The sequence below is a fragment of the Acipenser ruthenus genome, chromosome 25 (assembly GCF_902713425.1).
Source record: "Acipenser ruthenus chromosome 25, fAciRut3.2 maternal haplotype, whole genome shotgun sequence".
In the NCBI taxonomy this organism is placed as follows: domain Eukaryota; kingdom Metazoa; phylum Chordata; class Actinopteri; order Acipenseriformes; family Acipenseridae; genus Acipenser; species Acipenser ruthenus.
This window is the reverse complement of record NC_081213.1, coordinates 25,932,334-25,960,118: the sequence shown is the minus strand read 5'-3', so window position 1 is coordinate 25,960,118 and position 27,785 is coordinate 25,932,334. Positions and strand designations below refer to the sequence as shown.

General features: G+C 37.8%; 1 protein-coding gene and 1 long non-coding RNA gene across 4 annotated transcripts in view; one reads left to right on the top strand and one right to left on the bottom strand.

Moving 5' to 3' along the window:
* The window catches only part of LOC117413713 (lysine-specific demethylase phf2-like), a 34,915-nt gene extending 28,684 nt beyond the window's left edge, over positions 1 to 6,231 (top strand). For all 3 annotated transcript variants that reach the window (XM_058999860.1, XM_058999859.1, XM_058999861.1), the window contains exons 19-22: positions 1,352 to 1,447; positions 1,652 to 1,761; positions 2,027 to 2,276; positions 2,981 to 6,231. In XM_058999860.1, coding sequence (XP_058855843.1) covers positions 1,352 to 1,447; positions 1,652 to 1,761; positions 2,027 to 2,276; positions 2,981 to 3,069 — 545 coding nt within the window. In that variant the 3' untranslated portion in view covers positions 3,070 to 6,231. The remainder of the gene's footprint in view (positions 1 to 1,351; positions 1,448 to 1,651; positions 1,762 to 2,026; positions 2,277 to 2,980) is intronic.
* An 11,979-nt stretch (positions 6,232 to 18,210) lies between these two features.
* On the bottom strand, positions 18,211 to 25,864 carry LOC131701608 (uncharacterized). The gene is made up of 3 exons (XR_009308913.1): positions 25,722 to 25,864; positions 24,501 to 24,624; positions 18,211 to 18,382 (listed from the first exon to the last, which is right to left on the bottom strand). It is a non-coding gene; the product is annotated as an uncharacterized LOC131701608 (long non-coding RNA).
* Positions 25,865 to 27,785: the final 1,921 nt, after the last annotated feature.

Sequence of the window (27,785 nt, the reverse complement as noted above, 5' to 3'; positions counted from 1 at the left end):
GAATTCACCCAACAGCACTTCCCACCACTATTTATCACCCTGCTCGCTCTGTGTTGGGGTATGAAGGGTTAACTTGCTCAGACGCCAGGGCGTTGCAGTGCTAAAGAAAAGAACAACTAGGTAATATAACAAGACAGTCGTTTCAATGTCTCAAGACGTTGAGCAATACTATAACTCTATTCATTGTATGAATAAAGTGACTGAATTTATTAAATCGTGTTAATTCTTATAGAATGTTATTTACCTTCTCCTTTCACATGTGGAGAGTAATGTTTAAAAATACATGCCACAATTTCATCTATGCAATGAAAGGTTGGAAAGTAGAAAGTTCCTCTTTTAAGTGAGATTGTTTTATGAATGTGCTGTCATTTACTTTCTTAACGCTAATGCTAACCCAGGTCCTCCATTTTACATTTATACGTAATTTGTTCCTTTATTAAGCAAACAGAGGTCCTACAAATAACTATTAGAAAACTGGAAAAATGAATCGATGTAATTCCGATGGTGGTCTGAGAACATATGACCACAATCACGTTTACGAAGTGTGCCGTTACATTCTTGGTTTGTTATTTTATCAACATGGCACAAGGTTTTATTTGAAGAAGAAAAAAAATTCTTAAGGGTTTATTTATGGTTGATAGAAATGAAGTTTTTTTGCAGCATTGATTAATAAATGTGTGTACTCTTAGGAGACCGGATGATTGAGTTTTTATTTACAGGTTATGCATCCTTTCCAAACTCTTTCACAAGAGGCTTTACTGTCTTTCCAACAGGTCTTTCATAGAAACTCAAAAATCTGCTTCTAATGGGCAGCGTTTCCAAAGAAATGCCACAATCGCCCCTCTGGTTGTTAATATTTCATTACTGCAAAGGCAGATTGTTGTTTTAAATGCTTTTTGATGTAGGGCCCTAATTAGCTAATAACCGAGAGATCATTTCCATTTCGAATTCGCACCAAGACAACATTTTATCAGCTTGCATAAGCATACAAAACCCAGATTTTTTTGTAAACAGGTCATTTTTAATCTTGATAATTTAATTATAGGAAAAAGTTTGTACTTAATTGATTTCGTTCACTAACAAGCCTGGTGAAGGAAGGCAGCAGTGGAGAGCCGTGCAGCTGTTCCACAGATGCTGGGCCCTGTTATGCCGCTGCTTTAAAAACACACATTGTTTTAAAAAGCCACGACGGAAACTGAATACAAAATGAAATGCATATTTGCCTGCAATACTTGGAAGCCTGAGGCAACATCATTTTGATAAACCAAAATACTTTGTTGCTGCATTTTGGTATATTAAAACTGCATCAAGTTTTAACATCTCTCCCTCTCGCGCTCCCTTTTCTTTTTAGTATATCCATCTCTTGAGTCAGATGAAGACAACCCCATTTTCAAATCCAGGTCAAAGAAAAGGAAAAGTTCAGATGATACACCTTACAGCCCAACAGGTATGATCACTCTGTTAGTAATGAATAACAACCTTTTACAATGTATTGTTTTATTATCATTGTTATTAAAAAGATCATTTGCTTTTTTTATTATCATTATTATAAAAAGCAGTAATGTATTATTATTATTATTATTATTATTATTATTATTATTATTATTATTATTAATTAGTAGTAGTAATAATAAATCATTTTTAATTGTAGCCAGAGTAGGTCCATCAGTCCCCCGACAAGACAGACCTGTTCGTGAAGGAGCTCGAGTGGCTTCTATAGAAACCGGCCTAGCGGCTGCAGCAGCCAAACTCTCCCAGCAGGTGAGTCCTTTGAATCACACCCTGCACTGCAGGAGATGTGCAAGTTGCATTCCCACTTCCCAAAACCCCACTCTGGAACCTTATTCTCCAGTGCAGTTCCCATGCTTGTCCTTCCCTCCCTCAGGAAGCGTGTTCGTTCATGCCTCTGGAGTGCAAACAGTGAAGCACGCAGACTGAGGAAAGGCATGCCACCGAAGGGTCAGCGCGCACGATCGCCAGTGCCCCATGGAGGAGGTACTCTTAACGCTTTCCTTTTTCTTTTCAGGAACAACAAAAAACCAAGAAGAAGAAGAAAAATACCAAAAAGAAGCTCTCGTCAGACGATGCAAATAAAATCCCTCAGGAAAGCAGTTCACCGGAGCCCAAGCTGGAGTCCCATGGGAGCAGTCTGGCGGATCACGAGTATACGGCTGGGGCAGCCAAGACCCCTGGCGCGCCACAACCCATGGCTCCCGGAGTGTTCCTCACACAGAGGAGGCCGTCCACTTCATCTCAGAACAGCGCATCAGCCAAAGGTACCCCTTTTATTATGATGCCATGGGATTTATAGGCAAATCATCCATATGAAACACCTACACTTTGCTCCCTGCCTCCTAACTGCAGCAGCAGTCACTTGGGTTACCATGCCTGGCTACAGCGTTTTGTATGCTTTTCTGCTTGACCTGGATGTAAGTCGTGGTTACCTTAGTGTTTCATTGTAAACACGGCTACTTTATCAGTAAGTGACTTTTCTAATGTAATTACAAAACTGTAATTGCTGAGTGAAACGCACAGCAAAGGCAGGTGTTTGACTGATGTGGAAAGACTGAGGTAGTTAGCACTGGGTAAACACCACCTGCAAGCTGTTTTTGAGCGTACAATTTAACTGTCAATGTAACAGGTTGGAGCAAAGCTATATTAACATTTAGTGCAGAACCATTACTATGGGCTGAACAGTTTTGAGCAATGCCATTGAAAATCACATATGACTTATTCAGCCTATTGTGTAAAAACTGCATTATAATTGACATTTTAGATTACAAAAAACAATTTTACAGATATTGTGAAGTTTTTGCATTCAAAGCTGAATCGTGTTGCCATGTCTTGTATTTCCACAACCAAACTGAATTTCTACCCTCTGTGCCTTGTCTCTGAAAGTACATTCCTACAAGTGATGTGTTTTACAGTAACTTCTTTTATTTATTTTTTGTTGTCGTTGTTTTTATTGTTGTTTGTGTAGCCAAACGGCTTAAGAAAGGCATGGCTACTGCCAAACAGAGACTGGGGAAGATTTTGAAGATTCATCGTAATGGGAAACTTCTCCTGTAACATCTACAGTGCAAGACTGGGACTGTGTCGCTGCTCAGGTGAAATGACCTGAACCTGACCCTACTCCTGTTCACTGGTATTAAGGACTACAGCAGCAAACTGAACCATATGGGGAATAAAACAGGTGACGTTTTTTCAGTTTTTAAGAAGAATATAGCTCAAAAATAGGTTTTTGCCTCTACTTATACTTTATAACTTTCAGATATCTGCTATAAATATTTTTAAAACAAAATGTGTGTCTCAATTTACTACAACTGTTAGTTGCTGAAGAACATTGCAGATCATTCCGAACTTCTAGAAAGTATCCCCAGCATTTATTTACTTACATGCATATGAATAAATAAATGTGTAGCGCTTTTAATTTTGAGCATTTTAAACCATCTGACCTGGATGTGACTTGTCAAACAGCTGGCAAATGCAAACCCAGTTGTAAAAACTATCGGAGCTCTTTTGCACTGTACTTGATGTCAAAATTGTCGGAGAAAGGCAACTGTAAAAAATCCTATCGCAACTACTGTTAAGAAGGTAAATCATAAGAGGGGTATGGTTAACACTTAACCCCCTTTCACACTGGCATGCTCTACCCGGGTCAGAACCTACCCAGGTCAGGACCCAGTGTGATGCGCGTCAGGTACGCGATTTCACACTGATTTTGATAAAGCAAGGGTTGACCTGGGTGACAGACGCAAGTGCACAATACGCGTATCAATGCCCTGGAAGCAGCTTGTTACTGACGCTTCCATCCAAGCTTCTCTGGATTGAACCGTCGGCCCAAATGTTGATTAGAGCAAATGTTTCTACATCCCTGCTGCAATCTGGCACACGGTGTGTCTCAAGCAACAAAAATATGGCTAAACAGAATAAACAGTTCCTTGCGGAATTGAAACCTTCACGCAGGCGTGGCTGTTTGTTATTGTCTCGGCTCACGAACGGCCGTCAAGCATTTTGTCTCGCTCAACCCGGTTCAAAGCGTGTCGACCCACATCCTGAGGTGGGTCGCTGGGACCTGGGTTAACCTGGGTACGACCCAGGTACGTGGTTTCACACTACACGGGATTGTGACCCGGGTAGCCAGGACCCGGGTCCGGACTCGGGTAGGAGTGCCAGTGTGAAAGGGGCTTTAGACAGCAAGCCTAGCTTTATCAGATTGCAAAGCAACAGAAACAAAGTACAATGTACCTTCCGGTGCATTTCATGAAGCCCTGCAGAGGGCGCTTGTTCAGTCTCTGAGCTGAAGAACAGTGTTATGCTTTTTTTTTTTTTTCTCTCGGTGCGATCTATAAGAAAAAGATAATGTAAATGTTGTTTAAATTATATATTAGCAACATTTTTATTTTGTAATATATTACCACAATTGTTTTGTAAAACAAAATCTGTATTCAAATCCTTGCTGAAACATAAAATTATTTCTTTATATAATTATTGTTTTTATATATATATATATATATATAATTTTAATCATTGTATGTTGCATTTTCCTCCCAATTCCCTTAACACAATAACAAATCATGTAGCCACAATTAGATCTCATTTCAGTTTCAGGCATTTCATTGGTATTGACAATGAAATACATGCCAATAAATAAATAAATATTACAAAACTAGTATGGTAACAGCAACCTAGAGTACTGAACCGGTAGTTTAGGAGCTAAATATTTATCGAAGGGTAGATTCTATGTTGTTACTGTTGCTAATGGCACTGATTTAAACCAGGCCTGAACTGTCAAATATTTATTTGACCCATAATGACAAATAGGACTCCCTATACTGGGTACTGTGATTTCCATGCTTTGCTGTATTATATCTGTTTCCTTACAAAGGGACTGTATAACACCTTTTTAAATCTCAGTATTATCAAGTGGCAAACTGACTCAATCAGAATGTGTGAGTGTGGCCAACAGCACAGACTTGCACTTAACTTACTGGTGCTGACATCAATATTCATTGATAGAGATCCCTGGGAACCCTTTTTCTACAAAAACACTAGGTGACTTTTGATTGGGATGAAGCGTCCTCTTGACAAGCCTCCCCCTTCTCTTCCTTTCATCTTTAATTAACCGGGTACTTTCTAATCCAACCTTGTTTCTCAGGCAATACCGTAAAGTACTTTAGCTATAACATATGCATTTTACTGCATTACAGTATATAGAATGTAGCTTGTAAATAGCTTTTGAAATGACTACCTTTTGTAACAGAGTGACTGTTCTTTATTAACTAATACTTCATTATACATTTTTACAAAGTGTTTTTTTTTTATTATTTCTTAGCTACATTTAGGCGCTTTTTTTTTTTTTTTTAGACAGAGAGGTGTTGCCTGAAAAACAAATTGCAAAACTTAGTATGGCCTTACACAAAAACAAACAAATGTATTGTAAAGATTCACGTGCAGCAAGAAACGAGACTTCTCAAAGAAAAAAAAAAAAAGACATGCTTACGTCTTGACCAGCTTCCTGTTCTATAGTCCTTGTAACCTGATGGGATTGAAAAGCTGTTTTACTAGCACCTTGTGAAGTGTGTTCTGTGTCTCTGATGATGTAATTTATTAATGTTTGTAGCTTTTTATATTTGTACATTTCTTAAGAGCTTTTGTTTTTAAACATTTTATCAGCTTGTGAAAGTCTACTTCTAGGAATCTGTCTACAGTACAAATTAAAAATACTACTGAGGCCTTATTAACTAATATTTAGGCACTTCATGGTTGGGTTTAGGACCTTAATATTCTGTTAGGTTGTTTTTTTTGTTTGTTTGTTTTTAATTTGAAGGCTTTGTCAGTTAGTTTAATAGGGCCCCAGTTATAAAACAGATTTTCAAAGCTCTCTTAAGACATTATTATTATTATTATTATTATTATTATTATTATTATTATTATTTTATTTTATTTTTTATCAAGAAGCTATATGGTATAACTCCGCCATCATGCCTTTTTATTTTATTTTTGAAATATGTACATTTCTAACAAGGTTTACTGTGGTTATGTGTTGCAGTTTTAGTTGCCAATGGAAATCTTGTATCAAATCCTCAGAACTTAAATACACTCGGATCAAACCTTAACAAGTTATCTTTTTTTCAGGATTTTGTACAAAATGTGTGTTGCTTTGTTGTGTTTTATTTTTGATATGTTCAACCCATTAAATTGACCAGCTGCACTAGCACTGTGTAAATCGAGTTCGGCTCACTGGCTGTTGAAAATCATTGTAATGTGACAGTTCCGAGGAGTTCGGAGTCTCCACCTCATTCCATTTTAATGTGTCCCCCATTCATTTCATTTTATTTTGTTTTCTGTAAAGAGAGACCATGTGCAGCCCAGCTATGCAAGTCAGTTCCATATGCAGCCCAGATATGCAAGTAAAACTGCAGTGTAAGAGAAGAATTCTCATTGGCTAAGTGTTCCAAACTGTGCAACTATTGGAATATGGCTAGGAACTTAGAGAACCACCACAACTCGTTCACATGACAACCGATTCACTTTGGTAGGGGTGGGGAGTTCTGTTTTATAAGTGCAAAAACACACTCAACAGTGTTATAATATGATCCAATATCTGCACACCTGGACAGTTTAGTATCATACAGTTTGCAAACCTGAATAAGATGTTCATAACGATGTGTTAATTTTTAAAGTAAAACAACACCAATGAGGGTTCTCTGTTAGTCAAAAGGAGGTCAATGGGGTGTGTATACAAAACAAGACAATGTCAATTGTTCTGCAGAGGACATTTGTTTTTTTGTTTCAACACCATCAGTCTACAGAGCTGTTTCTACCCCACTATCTGGAGAAACATGGTAGCTTCTTATTAAAATAGTGAGTTATCAGTTTATCAGTTCCTGTTCATGAAGTGTTTCTAGTGATTAATGAGTACCCTGCTGGATCCTAATTCTCCTTGGATAGAGAGCTTCTTGGTTACAGCAAGGTCAAGATCTGGGGCAACATTTTCACACTGACTCCTATCCCCATACCCCACACACACGCACTCACCCACGCACGCCCGCACACACGCACACCCATGCATGCCCGCCCGCCCACACGCACACGCACACAAAGAGCTACACAAATACAGTCATTACACAGGTGGCTGTTGGTTTCAGAGTTCAGGTTTTTTTTTTTTTTAGTAATTCATTTTTTAGCTTTTTTAATAGCCTGCCTTCCTTGATGTCTTAATACTGCATGAGGTCCTTCCCTGCCAAAACCACAAACTTGTATAACTATTCTTATATGTTTCTGTGTTAACAGATCCAAACAGTGTGTTTCACCAATGAAAACACAAAACAAAGTCTATAATCATCTAAACAGTGTTCCTAACAGAGTATTGACTAATGGCTGTCAGTGTTAATTGTAAAAATATCCACTTTTTTTTTTTTTTTTAAAGAAGTTTATATTTGAATATAGATTTGTTTTATTTTGTACCTGAGTGTACTGGAGTTCTGATCCCCTGTACTGTCTGTCTAACTGTAGATTATGTTAGTCTACTTGAAGCTTGAACTTTATAGATATTGGTATGTATGCTTGATATTATACTCCAATATAAGTTCTCCAATAATAAAAAGAAAAAAAAAACTCAATAGAAGAGACATAGACCAATCCTTTCTCTATACATTACAGTACTAAACACTGCAGAGGAAAAATAGATTTCGACTCATACAAATAATTATCCTTCTACCTAATCACTGAATATCCCTATTACACATAACAGTGAATATTGTCTCTGGCAATTCTTCTTTGTTTTCATATTTTAAAAATCTGCTAGAATTCCACACCGTGCATTTACGCCATTTAGAATTGTTTTTTAAGAAACAGCAATTTGTAACTTGAAACTTACAATAGTGCACCAGAAGTCAAATCTTAGCACCAAAATAACTGTTTAACATGACAAGCATTGTTTCAGACACTTCCATGGTCATTTTACACCTGGTAGTCATAAAAAGCAAGGCATTTCGGAATTAAAAAAAAAAAAAGGAAAGTGTCTAATTCTTTAGGCATGTGCAGCAGTTCTAAGTGATCACCCTTGCCTCAATAATAGGAGTGCCCAGAGACTGTTACAGACCTGTGAACCTTTCTGGTTCTTTATCAAGAATGAACGTGGCACTAATCGACCCCATTTAAGGTAGGTCCGGCAGTGAAATAACCAGATTCTTTTCTCAACCACTAGGTGGAACCAGATGACACAAAAGCGACCAAAGCTAACTGGCTCTTACTCATTTCCTACAACTTCTTGAAGAGTTACAACTTTTCTAAAGGATTGCCAAGAGTTTGAAATGGTAGTAAAATGAATATTTAAAACTTTTGAGAAATGTATTCTTACCACTTTTTATACCTTCATACAGTATACAATTCAAACAAGTCAGAGGCTTTGACACCTAATGTCATAACATTCAATTTACTCTTTATTTCTGATCACAGTGCCATATTATTTAAAGAAGAAAACTGACAGGATCGCACCAGTTTTTTTTTTTTTTTTTTTAAATATGCTTTACCAAACCAGCTTTACCGTGCTTTCACCCTGCTTTATTACACTTTGCTATCCTTTTAATATTGCAAACTTCTGTACAGGTGTCCATAGCAGCCCATGCTTGAAATGGTATGGAAACTGAAGTCTCAGCCCTACAGTATTTTAGTTTTTTTCAGGTATGTGGCTCTGCTTCAAAAGCTTCAATTGGGTCCTCTCCTCCTTATATAACCCTAACCCTCTCCTCATCTAGCCCTAACCCTCTCCTTATGAAAACCTAACCCTCTCTTTGTTATCAAACCCTAACCCTCTCCTCCTTATCAAACCCTAACCCTGTCCTTATCAAAGCAGCCGCACAACAAAATCAAAGAATATAACCCCTCATTAGCAACATTGTAACGTGCTGCAAGTCGAGCCCTGGAAAAGAGACCCATTTAATTGTCCTGCTTGGATAAGAGTTTCATGTTGCAGGGATACTCAATCCCTACACTCTTTACAATAAATGCAATTTAAAGATTTCATTTTGAGCTATGACTACAGACTGCAGTTTAAGGCCCATTTAACATTAAACATAATCTCTGCTTTCAGCTTTAGCAGCAGCTATTACCGTACCATCTATCAAGTACTACAAATGACCAGGTTTCCATTAAACTGCCAGTGTTTATAAAATACTATTTTTGTACGACCAATTCTGAGTTAATGAGGTGGTATGTTATTGCAGTAGTCTCCGTTATTATACGGGTTATTAAAAATACAATATTTTCTTTTACTGCCTGCCTAATTAGGACTTTGACGCAAAAGCTTTGCCCTCTCATTAAACGGGACTAAGGTGGCCGGCTGTTCTCTCCTTGCACAAAAACACTGGAGTTCCTGGAACTGACTGGCATTCTTGGCCACCCTGTAAGATAGGATGCCATGCCTCCAGGTGATTGATGCCAGTGCAGTGTGGCACCTCTTGCAGCTGGAATGACAGATCTTGCTTCCATTATTGTACAGCTGGCCATTAAGGGGCCTATTAAAATGGGAATGGTTGAACACACAAATAAACACAAAATGAAAGAGTGGAGCAGCAGGACTCTCGGTTGTAAAAGTCCTCCAAGCTAGTTTTGCCCTGTGGCAGCAAAGTCCTTCAATAGTTGTTCTGCTTTTTTAAAATTGTACTTATTTCATTTTTGCGTTTTCTAACATCTCCGGTTTAGAATCTGAACTGGAATTCCTGGCAGACCTCTTAACCGCAAATTACTCTTTCTCGTAGGCTTTTTGAGACTTCACATCTGCACAAGCCTGAACCATTATTTATCTAATCCTAATATGGATCGACGGAAATCCATAAATTCATATTTCAGTCAGGAAAACTCATGCCGTAGGAAGAATAATATTTATTAAAGTTTAGACAACAAATACTACGTTATACATATTTTCATAACATCTTTGGCCTCTGGCCTCACCCTTTGAGGTACCTCTGCCCATAATTTAGTTTGCTGATAGTGGAGAGGCTGGCTGTAGGGAAGCCATGGGCAGGGGGATAGCTGCCCTCCCCCTTACACGAAGCCGGAAAACAGGTGGTTGGGGATGAGGAGCTGAACTCTGACACACGACGGGGACGAATGGATTGAGGTAAGATATAAAACCCTTTCTAGCTGATCATTGGATGTGTTGTTTAATGAATGGTGAATGAGATGCTAACCATCTGACTGTCGAATGTTCTGGTAATGGAGGTGCCTAATATGCTTGATGTTTACAAATTTAATCTAGCTTTGTTGGGGGGGGGGGGATTTTTAATCCATTTTCAGATGTCACCTCACTGCTGCAACCTACTTACAGACAACCTCAGTTCCCACTGTTTTGCCAATCGCCTCTTTTCACCCACTGAACCATAGTTACCAAGCAACTGAGAGGCAAGGGCTCAGCCTGGGAACACTCCGCCTCCATCAGATGGACACTGGAGTGCGGCGAGGTGAACTATCACCATCCAGCTCTCCTGCCAAACCCTTTGCTTGGGAGATATCAACCACACTCATACAGCTCCCCCTGCACTCCAAACCGGAGTGCACTCACCAGGTGAGTCCCCATACATTTGAATATTTGTTTTAAAAATCTCATTGGAGTTATCTATTTCGACATTAGACCTAATTGATTATAGAGCCAAGAAAAGTTTTGTAAAGTTGCCAGCTGGGGCTGTAACGAAAACATCTACAAAAAAAAATAAAAAATCAGTCTTCGAATTAATAAAATGCATCCCAAACATTTTAATTAAAAAAAAAAAAAAAAAAAAAAGTATTTTTATTATTTTTTTAATGGTATAAAATATGTATTTCATTTAAGTGACAACAACCTAATTGCACACTGGCGGGTTTGCTTGCCCCTCCTCTCATGAATAATAGGGTCTCTGCTCCATTACTGAAATAAAACGGATTATCCCATCTCTAACCACAGTATCCAGTACATGTATACTGTTTATCAAAAAGTCCATTAATCAGTTGATCGTTTATTTGATTTGGGACACAGTAAGTCTTGCATGCATTCTTACTTGTAACAACAGCAACTGGAAAGCCTCCAGAAATCCCCCAGTTTCTAAATAGAGACTGTCATAAGCGAGAAGGTAATTACTGTAAGGATTCCAAGTGCCAAAGCAGTCAGCTGATATTAACAAAAAAAAGAGTGAAACTCAGTTTCTCTACCAATCGGCTCCCCTCTCTCAGTGACCTTTGGCACGATCTCACATAAATCTTTCAGGCATTGCATTCATCTCGATTCAGTTCCAAGAGAATTAAGGGGAACATGTTTGTTATTGTTTCAAAGAATGGCACGCTGCCATTGTGACATAAAAATGATGTTATTTCCATTAACATCTGACATGGATTTGCAATAGAAAGAAAACAGCAAAATTCACACACAGCATTAGAGTAAACATCGAGAAGATGCTGCCTATTCTCAGAAAGTATAACGTTCCCGTGCTGGATGCTGTGCTAAAAGAAAAAAGAAAGAAAAAAGGTTTTAGGCACAGAGTAAAGGTCAAACTATTTACAAGGCAAATGTTTTAGTATTTCAAGCCTGAAGTGGTTTGTTTGCCCTTTTAATCATTACAGTTGGTGTTATTCAGTGGTAATAAGATTAATCAAGTTCAAAATCAGTATCCAAAGCATATATACGTTCATATGTGCAGCTGATGGTACAAGATTGTGAAGTGAATCATTAAAACACTTTTATACCATAAGAGATATTGGAATGCTCTGCAATCAGGTGTTTTTGAGAGTGGCTTCCTGATTTATAACATATACAGCAATAGCAATACCAAGTGAAACTTGGCAAGGAAGCACAACCTTCAAAATGTTTCCCACTAAATAAATGGTGTTGGCATAAATCTCCTGATTTTATCGTTTGGTGTAAATATATATGTTTGTACAGATACAGCATAGAAAACAACTATGGATGGCAGGCACTCGTAGACTGTCAAATACAATGGCACACCCTTTAAGTATACTCTTTGAGGCTTTTAACCAAATGATTTAACTACAGGGGGTAGTGGCTAAAAAGGTCATTCAAGGAATACTTGCTGTGTTAATCTTAATATAATGAAGATGCAATAAAGGATAGCCCAATGAAAATGTAACATAGTCTACAGCAGCATTGCCTCTGCATGCTTTATATTAATTCTCTGAAATCATTTTCGGAAGGAGTGCGCTTAACCCTAGCCATGGCCCCAAAATATCATGAACAGTATGTATGTTTCATATCAAGCATGACTCTCTCTGCTTACTGTTAGTTATATGTAGTGTCTCTGCCTTCTAGTTCTAACACTTGTATCAATGACACAGAGGAATTGCAAATGCCCACCGACAAAGAAGAAACCTACTGTGCACACACAGGACCCAATTCCAGAAATGTGACCCAGCAAGCTTAAAATGTTGTACGTAAGTACATTTTAACAGTGAGTTACAGACGCATTTGTTAAACATGCACATGTTTTTCTTCATGGACTGTATAGTACTGTATGTAACGATTCGTGATTTTTAGAATCGCACGTCTGTGTCCTCCAGGGCTAGACTGAAACGGGCCAGTTAATCAGGCTTCCATTGAGAACAAATCTGAAACTTGTTTGATAGACACACATTTAGAACAGGGCTTCATATAGGGACTTTATACGTGATGCAATATGTGCAAAATGAATGGGAGGGGAAAAACTACATAGTTATCAAATGTATTAAAGTACAGAAATAATTTTAAAGAATATGAAATTATAAAACAAAAACATTTAAACAAGAAAAGTATTTTAGAGTAATCAATGCAAAACGCGAAACTTGTACGATTTATTGATTCGGTTTTCAAAGAAAATGTTTCACAAAATGCTATCAATTAGGATTTCACTAGGGAGCTTTTAAAATGGAATGTGCAGTCATATTTATTAAACATACTTCAGACAACACCCATCATTATTAATTCTTACACTAATTTATGCTATTTTGCATGACTGTAGCTAGCATGGTATAACCATACAATTCAAATGTAGCTGTTAACACTCCTGGGTTCAGTCTTACCCTTGGATCATACTTACTGAACACTTAAAGCACTGATTGTGAATATAAGCTTATAGTACAATCCCCTCCCCATTTCATTACGGCCCCAGTCAGTTATTAACAGATCCCTTGTGGTTAGCAGAAACGTGCTGTAAGAAAGAACTCTTAATTAGAATGGAATCTGACTATAAGCTTTGTCTCTGTGTGGCCGTTAAGTGAAGCAAGAAAATTTTTTTTCCAGTACAAGAGAGTACCTCATTGTCCAAGGCTTTTTATTCATTAAATTATTTAGATTCTTGGCTGTCACTTCTGTTAATGGACACTGATTCCAATGAAAGCAGATTGTCGAGGACAGAATGCAGCCTGCCCACTTAAACTGAACCTCAGCTATTAAAACCCCAATATCAGATTTTAGTATCAGATTTTAGTTGGAATTATTGTTCCTCGCCCTCCATTCAAATGCATGGTGATGAAAACATGTCAGCAGATGCTGTTTGTGATCTGCCATGGCTTCAGACCATCTGCACGGATTAGCCACTGGGAAAGGTAAAGGACCCTTTCCACACATGCAGCCAGCACACGAAAGAAGGGCCTGAATCCCAAACTGAACACAAAAAGACTTTTTCCTTCTGTCCTGTTGCTATAAGTTTCGCCACTATCTAAAAGTTTAAGTAGAAAACCCCAATCTTAATTTACCCTGCTTTTCAAGAAGTGACATGACACTATATGACAAAGCAACAGTCTCTCCCACGATTGGAAATTTGGACAGGGAGATGTTGGGGTGGAGGGGTTGCTTTGACTCAGCTGGGTAAACATCTGTTCAAACCGTCTCAGCTGATTTTCAAGCTGGACTTTACACCAAAGGACATTCCCTCTGAAGGAATAAGACTTTCCCCAATCGTTGCTGCTGTCTTAATGATGAGAAAAAAATTAAAGAATGGTTCTTTACTAAAAGAAAAGTCGGTGAATTCCTGTCGGTGAATTGAAAAAAATCCTTCTGAAGACATTGACAACGACTTTCATGAAAAGTTAGTCATTGAAGTTTCTTTCGTTTTTCTAAACAATAATAAGAAGTCAGATTATTGAAAAGGTCCTTAAAGTACTTTATAGTAAGCAAAGTTTAAAGTGAATGACGCCCATATGGTATATCTGAAGGCAAACAAAACAAGAATTACCGGTATGTCACATCCCAGTGTTCCTCTCAGGGTCTCATAAATGTGTTGAGGTATAATGTAACAACATTACACAGAGAATAAAAGGCAACCGTAGATAGCGGACAGTAGGTAATTAGCTTTGCTAATGTGTCATAAAATTATAAGCATGTTAATACCAAAACAAACAAAACAAAAAGTCAGCTGACACATCCTCAGGTGACACAAAGTTAAGACATTCTAAAAAAAATAAACAAAAAAAACAACGCTATATATCAGAGTAAAACTGAAATATCACAGTGCTGAGTGTGTCAAGTACCCTGCTGCTTTTGTGGTAAGTACACAATTGTATCAGAAAAGGGTTAAAATTATATGGTGCAAAAAGATGTACACATTAAATACATTGTAACTATGCATAATAACATTGTCATTATGTATAAGTACACATGTATTTACTAATTAGACACTTAATGTAACGTGTTACCAATAATATTATTATGCAATGAAGTGTGTTTCGCCTACACTGATTAAGCAGGACTATTTTAATCAAAATGTATGTTTTTTTTTTTACAGGCAGTTGGATCCACGCACAACAGGTGAACCATTTACCATTTGAGTCACCAGTGGAGAGAGGATTTAATATAGTTACAATGACCTTTTAAACACACACACACACACACACACATGATAATGCACAATAGTGATGACTGAGCATGAAGCCCTGTTGGACTACCCATGCTATAAGATTATATTGAATAACTCATGATGGTAATGATAAACAGAGAACCGGTTTGGTAACGCACAATTGAAATTCATATGAATGCACTATGTAATAATCTGCTAATGAAGGGTGTGCAAAACAAGCTGCTGTGCCGACTGCTTCTCTGACAAACAGACCCCACGCCAAATGTGCTGCAAGTGGAATCTAATACTGTGTAAATAAAAACAGAGATCTCGAATCCAACACACAATGTGCTAATGACAACGCTAGTTTGCAAATGCTCCAATTTTCTTGCTCAGTGAAACCTCATAATCCATTACATGGAAATATTGAAACAACAGTGTTGAATGTATGCTGGCATTTTTTTCTCCTTGCTTTCAATGGAGTTACATTTTTTACTGACACTTGGTGGCAGAATTAAAACTTTGCTGACATGTTTAACCCTTTGTTGCATACTATAAACAGGGGTGTGGAATTCATATTTTGCCTGACGTCTGGGAGAACAAGAGTTGCCTGAGGGACAAGTGTTTTCATTATACTTTGCACGTTGGATAAATAGTTTGTTTTGTTTTTTTCTCTCACTACGGTCTCACCTCACTCACGCAACGGCAGTGAATCAAGGTTATTTTCCTGCTTTGGTCACAGAAGTGGTTGCAGGTAATGCCAAGGCATGTTGACTCCTGAACAGCAGTGCTAACTTTGCCTATTTAGGAAGGACTGTCACTCAAGTGGAGGTAGTACAGTAGTAGGGGGTATGAAAGTTTACTTCACAATGGAATGGCAAGAAAAAACATCCAACTTTTATAGTTTTACACTAAGAAACTTTGCAAAAAGTTAACCCTGCTAGAAGTGGAATTCATTTTAGCTGCACAGCTTCAGATTCCACAGCTTGACAAGGGACACAAACTGATTTTCCTATGCAAGCCAGCACAGTTATTATATACATAAGATAAGTATTAACGCTCATAGCATTGACTCTGGTGGTGTTGATTCCTTGGTTGTTTCCAAGTACTTTGTTCATTAACCTTAAAGTCAAAGAAAAAGCTGTCTCTTCCATGCAAGGGAGATGGCACAGTGAGCTAATTCACTCGCACGCCGTGTTGTTCCTTTTGAGGTAATGGGTTCGAATCCAGGCGAGTTCCTTCCTTTAGTTTCAAAGAATTGGGTAAGTCCCTATATATTCAATGAAAAAGCAGGCTCTACCCCTGAAGTGAGATGGCTCAGTGGACTAATTCGCCAGCATGCTGTGCGGTTGTTTTTGGGGTACTGGGTTCGAATCCAGACGATTCCTGTTTGTTTTCAAAAAATTGGTTCATTGACCTTATGTTCAGTGTGAAACCCAGATTTCCTGTGGGAGCTGGTGGCGCAGTGGTTAAGGCCACTGCCTCCTCTCCCCGAAGACGGCGGTTCGAATCCAGCTCCCGGTAAGTTCCAGAGGTAAGTAATGATGTCGGTTGTAAGTAATGATGTCGGTTGTGTTTCCACAGATGGTGGTGGGAGGAGGAGGAGGAGGCAGCAGTAGCGGTGGAGGCAGGAGAGGACAGAAAGGGGGGGGTCTGGCCCCCCCGCCTGGGAGGAGAGCGGCAGGTTGGGGTGTTGCTACCTGAGTGAAGAGAAAAGTGACCAAGTGTTGTTTTAGTTTGAGTCCCCTTGAGCATTCTACAACTGTCTCTTAATTAATAGGTGGTCTCTTTTACTATCCTAGTCAATAAACCAACATATTACTGTGTATTATGATAGTAAAAGAGACCACCTATTAATTAAGAGACAGTTGTAGAATGCTCAAGGGGACTCAAACTAAAACAACACTTGGTCACGTTTCTCTTCACTCAGGTAGCAACACCCCAACCTGCCGCTCTCCTCCCAGGCGGGGGGGCCAGACCCCCCCCTTTCTGTCCTCTCCTGCCTCCACCGCTACTGCTGCCTCCTCCTCCTCCTCCTCCCACCACCATCTGTGGAAACACAACCGACATCATTACTTACAACCGACATCATTACTTACCTCTGGAACTTACCGGGAGCTGGATTCGAACCGCCGTCTTCGGGGAGAGGAGGCAGTGGCCTTAACCACTGCGCCACCAGCTCCCACAGGAAATCTGGGTTTCACACTGAACATAAGGTCAATGAACCAATTTTTTGAAAACAAACAGGAATCGTCTGGATTCGAACCCAGTACCCCAAAAACAACCGCACAGCATGCTGGCGAATTAGTCCACTGAGCCATCTCACTTCAGGGGTAGAGCCTGCTTTTTCATTGAATATATATAGGGACTTACCCAATTCTTTGAAACTAAAGGAAGGAACTCGCCTGGATTCGAACCCATTACCTCAAAAGGAACAACACGGCGTGCGAGTGAATTAGCTCACTGTGCCATCTCCCTTGCATGGAAGAGACAGCTTTTTCTTTGACTTTAAGGTTAATGAACAAAGTACTTGGAAACAAGGAATCAACGATTTGCACTTACTCTGCGAACAGCATAGTAGGCAAGTGAATTATTGTCTATATAGTAAAAGATCCAATTATTTTAAAATAAAGGAAGGACAATTGGATTTGAACACAGTCTTCCAAGAAAAACAGCACAGCATACTGGGAGATTAATCCACTGCGCCATCTCACTTCAGTGGAAGAGCCTGCTTTTTCATTGAATATATAGGGACTTAACCAAGTCTTTGAAACTAAAGGAAGGCACTCACCTGGATTTGAACCCATTACCTCAAAAGGAACAACACGGCGTGCTAGTGAATTAGCTCACTGTGCCATCTCCCTTGCATGGAAGAGACAGCGTTTTCATTGACTTTAAGGTTAATGAACAATGTAACAGAAAAAACAAGCAAGAATTAACAAGTCACTTCGACAGTAATTTAGACATTAAGTTAGAAATAAATGAAGTAAGTTAGACAATAAGAAAGAAGTTAAGACACTTAAGTTAGCGAGACACACATTAAGACAGAAATAATTAAGCCCATAGAGAACAAATTAGGATGGTTAGAATAAAACCATTGGAGAAAAAAGTTAGAGAAAACTATTAAAACAATGAGTAGAGACAGTTGGAACAAATTAAGAGTGAACCACTAGAATCCGAGAATAAACGGAGCGAACAAGAGCCAGTGGAACCGACGAAAGACATTTAGTTTTGGGAAAAAGACTGCGACAGTTAAAATCATACATGAAAACAATGACCGATTACAGTGAGTAAAGAAACAGTATAAGAAAAACAAAGGAACAAAGTAAAACCAAAGAAAACACAAGAATAAACAACACAAACACAGTAAAGTGAATAGAGCTTGAAAGAATGAACCATGAAAATCAGACAGTGAAATGGGTTTTTATTCAAAGTCACTGAGACGTTAAAGGCAAACAAAAGCATAGCATACAAATTGCAGTCAAATATTTTTACAAGGGTTAAAACATGATTTGCCAACCAAACATATCATGTGAAAATATCTGCACCCTTCCCCAAATGCAGTCACCAAGGATTACCACCTGCAAGAGAGAGGAACATGTGTTAGCTAAACCTGGAATACAGGCCCCTAGCATTCCTAGCATTCTGCATTTCAGTGGAGCGACAAAGGGGAGGAGAAACGGTAGGCAGAGGGGCATGTCAATACAAGTGGGTGGGAGGAGCCTCCCTAGAGAGAGGTGGGGAATTAATACAGTTCAAGTGACACTTCATGACAAACTTCAGTTAGAGAACATAGTTAGTATGACACACAGTAATAATAAAACGAGAATCAAACAGTGAGAGAGACCCACAGTAAGATTTAAACAACTAGAGTTTAGAGACTGAAACACATTAAGAAAGTAAGTTATAGTGTGGAGTAGTGGTTAGGGCTCTGGCCTCTTGACCGGAAAATTGTGGGTTCAATCTCCAGTGGGGGACACTGCTGTTGCACCCTTGAGCAAGGTACTTTACCTAGATTGCTCCAGTAAAAACCCAACTGTATAAATGGGTAATTGTATGTAAAAATAATGTGATATCTGTATAATGTGATATCTTGTAACAATTGTAAGTTGCCCTGGATAAGGGCGTCTGCTAAGAAATAAATAATATAGAGATAGCGTGCCTTTAACAAGAAGTTTACACTCACTAACTATTCAACTGTGTAAATCATAAATCATTAAATAAACATTTTACAGAAGACAGCTGCTGTAAACATCAATACAAAGCACTACAGCTGGGCTACTCAACCCTGGTCCTGGAGGGCCGCTGTCCCTCCTGGTTTTTGTTCTAACTGTACACCAATTACACTTCTAATAAGCAAAAACCAGGAGGGACAGCGGTCCTCCAGGACCAGGGTTGAGTAGCCCTGCCCTACAGTAGTGCTCTAATACAATGGTTAGAAAGACACACACCATGTCTCATCAGCTCTAGTTAACTCTATAAATTGCTACAATTGGATAATTAGCAGGAAAAGTAGTACATATTACTATGAACACTTTAAAAAATGAAATATAACACGTGATTTTCCAGTCCAATTGGATGAAATGCAACAAAAATCTGAATGAAAAATAAAGCTCTAATATTCTAATTTAAAGAGAGAAAACCAAGTTATGCAGCAGCAAACATTTGGCATTAAATATTCATCTTTATAGAAAACAGCCTGTAATGATTCATGAATCTTTGAAGGTGCCGGAGTCTGAATGTTGTTTAACATAACAGTTTTACAACTCACTGAACATCAACAAAGCACTGGCTTGAGACCCAGCTTCGTTGATTATAGGTCTCGTTGAAGCCCATTATTTATCTGGCTTTGCACAGTAGTGTGTCGATTGATCCATTCCTTCTTGTGAGGCAGCAATACAATCTATTTTAACATGCAACTAAACTTCAGCAAATGGTCAATTGCATATTCATTAAATGCTTATTTATGACACGCAAAGTTTTAGTCAAAGATCATTTTTGTTTATAGAATATAAAATATTTGCCTCCACAATTATGCCTTTAAAAGGTTTTAAAAAAATGCATCTAATCCTTTAGAAAAGGAATACAAAACTCATCAAATTAATTCAAACAAGTGAGTTGAGTTCTGTTGGTATGATCATCATGCATTTTCAGTATCTTTTTATACTTCGTAAAAGGCAATAATAACTTGTCCTCAGACAGTAACCCAAGTGCAATTACTATATTTACATGCAGTAGTCAAAAAAGGAAATTGCTTTTAAAAGTGCTCTTTTAAAGGAACAGCATTTTGTTGTATAAGCCTAATGTTTACGCAGCATTTAAAAAGGGAATCCAAAGCCATGCTCTACATCAGCAAGTGTATAGACTATTATTCAAAAAACATATTTGAAGCATAGTGAAACCAAATGGTTGCTAATCCCCACGGAGTAGAGGCTTCTGTGAGAACTCAATACACACAGATAGATGAACATATACAGACAGTGGGCTTCTGTATGGTTTGAAATTAACCGAAGGAATGGAAACTAGAAGTAACGGGCACCATTGCTTCAGAAAACGCAATTTGTTAATTAGTGCGATAATCTACTTTTCGTCATTTCTTTTTTTAAACAGGTATACTTTTCAATTCCTTCCCTATAAATTAAAGAAACTTCCAAAAATGTTTATTATAATAAACCACCCTGTATGTTTTCCAGAATACCAATACGGACAATTTAACTAGCTTTCAAAATAACAGCCTTCATAAACCAGTACTCAGGCAAAGACAAGTTTTCAGAGATTACATTTTTAACACTGTAAAACTAACAAGAACTTCTCAGTTACAGCACATCGTTACAAATCATTCCTCCAACAAAGAGGTAACCCTACATGCCTGTAATCACATCACATGTTCCTGTAACAGAAGTAAACTTGAAGGTATGTTTTAAGTAGAAATGTGGTACTCTGCTTTTTCTCCATTTTCTTTTTTTTTTATTAACCTTTAAAGATTACCTCCTTCTCCTGGATGTGTAATAGATACCATGTAAATCATTAGAGCTCATTCATTGCCATGTGCCACCTCTCAGTGCAATTTCGTCTGACCCCCAGGGTCTGCTGGAGGAGTGCTCTTTGACCCTGGGAACTTCCTCTGAATATTAACTGGCTAGTTATGTAGTCAAAAACCCTGATATAGAACATGTAGTCATTTAGATAATAGTCAATCAGCCCAGATATTTAAGTACCCCAGGATCTTTAAATGATGACTGGGCTTTTATGTGGCCCAGTGAGTGTATAATGACAGCACACAGAGGAAACATGTGCCTTCCTGACAAAAATGATGTGGTCACATGCTGCCTGCCTATAATGCTTCACCCCTTAACCCTGCCAAATCGCAACTTATAAAAAGAGATGGGATTCTGAAGTGTACCTTTGAAAAGGACTGCTGCTGTTGACATTGGATATTATTGCCCTTAAGAACACAGTTTGTGTTCCCCTGAAATGTATATTTTCGACCTAAAAACATCTTAATGTGGGAGTGTGCTCTGAAAAGGGTGTATGTGTGCCTGGTAGTTTTTTCTTTAAACCTTCCCTTGGGTTAATAGTAGGGAAGGGCAAGTCATACTAGTGAAATGCCACTATTCTCCACACATATCCGGGCTGATTGAGTTCCAGACACAATAAAAAGCCACATGTAGAAAATGTGAAAAAATGAGGTACCCATCCTAAAGAAATACCAGGGGGTTTGTCTCTATGTTGATAAGCATCTACAGGACATTGTTCTACTTTCTGACTCACAATCAGTTTGTAGAATTTCTTCTCTCCTATTTCAACACATGCACATTGTATTGCTGTATTGCTTTTCAACTGTTAAATCAGGAGCATGTTAATCAAGATTGATTAGTTACGGTAGATTACACAGTAAATTGTTATTCTCCAAGTACAACTTTTTATAAACATTTTAACTGCAGTTGAGGCGTGATTTAAAATATTCATGGCATTTAATAAAAATTATACTCCAATTAGGACGTGGAAAGAATATTTTTTTTTACAGGTGCAGCCCATGTCATTTTTACATTTTTATTGCAAATTTCTGGCCGCAAGCCTTATGGTTAACTTGATCCTAAGAAAAGGCAATGCAACCCCTCTACAGTACTGATGAGTGGGTAGCAAACTTAACTTGACTGGTCTTCTTGTAAAAGCATTCAAATTAAGCATGTAAACAAAAATCCCTCTGATATCGCCTTCCGCCACAAGTATGGTTTACCCAGTTCAGTTTATTTTGTACACAGTTTTTCAAGCACAGTAACTGGATCAGTGTACACAGTGGAATAACAAAGATGTAAACCAAGGTACAAGTTAAGGATACTGCAGCACCTTCAGCACCTCAATTAAGAGTTAAAAAAAGAAGTAGCCTCAAGTACAGCAATTGACTCCAACCATACATCATCCACCAAGACAAACGTCACCTCCGACCTCATTTGAGAAAAGTACTTTCACAATGCTTATTTTCACTAAGGAGGTGGCACGACTTTGTAATTGAACACAACTTATTGGAAAATGCAACAAGGGCTTATTATAAAAGGAAGAAATGCTTAGGAGCCATCCAGGAACAGTGAGTTAATGGTACTTGTTTCCATGTGTGTGTGTGTGTGTGTGTGTCTGTTTGTAGCTTGACACCTTGCCTGTCCTCAGGCACTGCAGTTTAAGCCCTCTGGGGATCAGCCCTCTCCGATCGTTGGGCTCTTTTTCTTTGCCCAGATTGTATCTTCTACCAACAGTTAGTGTGTGGGAAAAATCAAGCATGTCAGCAGCTCCGCCCAGGACCGTGCAGCAAGGGCAAGGTGCCTGCTCTTGGTTTCCAAGAGCTTGACGTTTGACCTCAGTGAGCATAATTAATTGGGGAACCTTTCTCTTTAAAAAAAGAAAGAAAGAAAGAAAGAAAGAAAGAAAGAAAGAAAGAAAGAAAGAAAGAAACTGCCTTTGGCTGAAAGCTGCCATTATTACTCAGCTCCCTGAGCTGTTAATATTCCATGCGCCGAGACCTGCTTTAACAAAACACTCCACTAGCCAAACAGTTTGATTCTATTGCTGCTGTAAGGGATCATAAAATAAACTCTCCTGTAAATAAATGGATAAGCATGATCTGTCTTTCTGTGCCAGGGTTTAAAGTCGGTAACTCTTTACATTAAGTGTACGCTATGTAAGTACACAATTGTATTAGCAAAGGGTTAGGGTTAGGGTTATATAGTGCAAAAAGATTTACACATTAAGTACCGGTACATTGTAACTACGCATAATAACATGTAATTCTGTGTAAGTACACATGTACGTGCTGAGTAAATACACAGTAATTAGAGACACTTCATGCAAAGTGTTAGCTCTGCTTTTAACATTAGCATTTCTTGTGCACCATGTATATTTCTACATTTTAAAAACCAAAATGGATACAGTGATACAGTGGCCTGCAGTTAATTAACTATAGAAACGGTATGTTACTCCATCTATTGGTCAAAAGGGCAATGCTCAAAATGTTGGTTAAAATCAATTGCTATATTACAGCGCAATAGCTAGTTAGAAATTGTTATTCTAGAAGCTACTATAAATTAAATTTGTATGTAACAGTACAATTTAATTGCACTTACAAAAATAAACACATTTATGGTGATTGTAAAGCCCCACTACACACGCATCGGCATCCTTTTGCCTCTTAATGTTTTTTTACATGGAAAACTTTTGAAGAAAGAAAAAAAAAGAAACCTGACATTCACTTAAAAAAAAATGTCAACAGTTTCTCTAAAAGAGACTTAACAACCTGTGACTGACTGGCTCTTTCTAGTGCGTTTATCCTACTCATGTTATCCTGACTTTAATCAAGACAACATCCCTGGGCGTTTGTTGAAGTTAAATGGAGCGTGGTCATCTATGCCAGAAAACAGATGACGGTTGTATTGTCACCCATTGTATTTAATTAAACAGATGAGATCAGGGAAAGGTGAGGGATGATGTGTAATTACTGTCTGTGTGGTCAACAGTAGTTGATAGTGGTAGAATAAACAACTCCATTCGTAAAGCGGAGTCCCATCTTCACCCAACATCTGCTGGCTTGGACAAAATAAACAGATCAGTCTTTGAGCCTAAATGATCCTGACATGAATTATAATTTTTGACAGCAAGCACAAAGCCCGTCCTTCATGGTAATATAACTCCATTGCTCCAATCTGTGGTGTTGTATTTCCCATGTGCTGCTGAATACCTGCCCTGGTTGAGTAGTTCTTCCCTTGAAGCGCCTCTCTCTTTGCTCACTCATCACTCTTGTTCATTTATCAAGGGTTTATCGTTTGGCACTGCAAAATTCCCTTCAGGTAACACATCACCTTCAAAGTTTCTGCAATCCTTTTTTTCTAAATCTGTGATAATCTCTTGTTATGTCTTGTTCAACTCATTATCTTGTTGAATTATAAGTTAAGTACAAAAACACTTTGCTAGCATTAAAGTAATAGGTTGTAATAATTTAAAGTTTTTTGTATCATTTAAGTTAATATATATATATAAAATCAGATCCATACAGAAAAATAATATTGATGTGTTGAAAACAAACACACAAATAGTTGAAACAGGAATAGATAGTTATTTAAAATCACACATTAAAATATTATCATCAATATAACATAAACATAAAGGTATTAAACAACCCCATTACAAGAAAAGCTGTCCTTCCCTCACCTTTACAACCGAGTACCAATCAATGCCCCCTCCGAGTGGAGTGTCCTTGGAGTGTCGATGTATCAGATCTACTGGAATGTTCTGTTTAGTGCTGCACATAATTCCATCTGCTCAGCACAGCCGTCTGGTGAAGAAAACCAATTTGTCTACTTAACACATGGTTTAAAGAGAGTCAATTTAAACTGGATTTCTGTCAGTTTCACCCTCAAGTAAATATCAGCCAAGATTAGAACTAATGCTACATTTACATAACCAAGACGCTTATGGCAACTTAATAATAATAAAAAAATAAAATAAACACATCTTTCACTTGGGAACCTATTAGAGCAGTATTACTGGAATTACAATAGGCACATCTCTACCTTTCGTAAATCAGGCCTGATAACTTTACTGCTTTGCATAAAACACACTTCATCTTAGGACTATGTGAGGAAGCTTGCTTAAAAGAATGGCTATTTAAATCATTGCTTCGATCGTTCATTCCTCATAAGAGGCCCAGGAAAGGATTAACGGAATGGCACCAGGATAAAAGCAACACGATTATATTGTTTTTACAGAGGTTGAGATCAATAAATAAATGTATGCATTTACATAAATAATAATAACTGCGACTCTTTAGTCTCGGGTATAATATGCAAGACACACATTCTACATATGTATGGTATTCAGTTCTTGGCTTCTCTCTATAAATAGACCCCGGCAATCAAATAAAATAAATGAACTGTCAGAATCCAGGTTTGTAGTTCAAGTATTTACAAGTGTGGTAAAATTAAACTAATTAGGACAAAATTTGTTGCATTTCTGACTAAGTGGTAGCAGATACAAAATCGGACTGAAAGCCATTGATGTATAGCAGCACACTGATTCCAAGTGGTAAACCAGGCTCCTCTAAAACCACACAGAACACACAAGCAACTAATTCAGTTTTTCAACAGCTCTAGAAAACAAAAGGCAGCTCCACTTAGCTCCATGGCCATTTTCCATTCAAGAGGAACACAAACAGACTTTGATAGCAGAACTCTGAAGTCAATTATTACCTAAGTGGCTAGTCGGGTGGGCGATTGCTCTTTTTCTTTCTTTCAAAAAAAAAATGTGGTTGGGGAATTTAGAAGGTTTTAACATTTAAAACCAGTAGCATTTCCTTTCTATCTCACAGAAAGCAATATTACTGTCTAATGTCAGTGTTCATTTGCTATTTAGACATATATATGTCACACTTACCTCTAGAGAACTACTTATCCAAATATGGGTGTAGGCCACATTTCCATTTTAACAAATAACTGGAGAACTCTGTCAAATTCTGACGAAACTTGCTGAAGCACAAGTTACTGCTTATCCGTTTACAAGCAAAAGGATTGTTTGTGCAACTGTCTGTCTGCAGAAGTGGTGTGAAAGTAAAGCACATGCTAGTGGGGGTATATGGAAGCACCCTTTCTTTCTGTCTGTCACAACGTCCGTACGTCACAACAGGGTCCTTAATGATCGAAACAGCTGTCAATCGAAACACTGTCGCCCTAATGGCAATCTACTTTGTCATGTTATTCATAGCTCTCATTTTAAATGTATAGCGTGGTGAATGTCATTGACAAGCTTGTTTCTGTATTAATATCACTATATACAGTACACTGTCCACATTTTCTATGAGTGCTTCTCAATAGGTAAAGCAGCATTCATATATATATATATATATATATATATATATATATATATATATATATATATATGTGTGTGTGTGTGTGTGTGTGTGTGTTTTTTTTCTGAAGACACTCGACAGAATTGGAAATAATTACTGTATATGCACTAATCTGTCTCTAAATCTCAAATCACACAACTCTTAATTCAGGTCAACTACATTATCTTGTAACTTTACTCAAAAAGAACAAATAAACACAATTAAAAAAAGCACAACCCAGCCAGTAACTGTATGCCAAATTAAATGTTATTGTGCAACAAAATCCCCCCCCTCCTCACACCACACCACAAAAAAGAGGGAAATGTAGCATTTGTTCTGTTTTTACACATTTGGAAAAGCTTAAGAACATGTTTCATTTAATGACTGTTTCATCACATGGTGTATCTAAAATAACATGCAGAGGTTGTGGTGATTTGATTAATACAAATTACATTTTAATTGTAATGGATCTGCTCTGGTGCATAGCTGCCATAATCCAAATAAACCATCGTGGAATTGCTTTTATTACTCACCTTATCTATCATTGTGTTTTCTGAACGGTTAACGAAAAAAGCTAAAACAAACAAGACATGCTTGACAGCAAGCTTGGTTTTTAAAGGGGTTCATGGATTTGTGTAAGTGTGTTTAACATAGCTGAGCATACAGACCATACATTCGTTTTGAAGATGAAATTCATTTTTAAACTTCCCATAGGAAAAAAAAACAAAACAAAAACCCAAATAACAAAAAACAGACATCTGTGTTAAAAAATATGGAATAAATATATGCACACAGTTTTTGTTATTACTTTTAAAGATCCGCTAGAAGTATAACTGTGCCATAACAAAATTGAACCCTGAGGTATGTTTAAACAGAAACAGTGTATTTTCTGTAGTGTCGGAGTGTGAATGATTTTATCAGTACTGGAAAAATAAAAGAAGGGTTGTTCCTAAAACGTGTTGGAATTACTTTTTTTTATGGCAGCCTCAAACCAGCACAGCAACCACAGATAAACAGACGCTAATATGTAATGTATGGAACATTAATATGCAAAGCAGTGCAAAAAAAAACGAAAAACGGAGAAAAAAATAGTAGGCTATTACAAAAGAATCACTGTTTGCTTAAGTTAGCTGGGGAGCTGTGCAATTGCAGGAACATGTGGTTAGTTTCTTCAGTGACTATTACCCAATGGGACAATAGTGGGGTGACAGATAAGGAATGATTTGCTAGAGGCAAAACTTTCAAAATAAACAGGCCATTACTGTTCCCAGTCGACACAGGGTGTGGGGACTGTTAGAGCAATTCCAGTTCAGGTGAATTACTCTGCTGGCATGCTGACAGCTGTGATAATATAAAGGCCATATTCTAAAAGAGAGGAGAGATTAGCCAGTATGATGTAGATCATGGTAAAGGTATATTTGTGTTTCGGGTAAGTCATTTTATTTTCTTTTTTTACAACACAACACCTTCAGGAACTGTCTCAACTGGTTTGCGCCAAGATGTAGACACAATGAATTCCATGATATGTTTTTTTTTTTTTATGTATATAAAAGCCATGATGTTTTTTTTTTTTTTATGTATATAAAAGCCATGATGTTTTTTTTTTTTTTTTA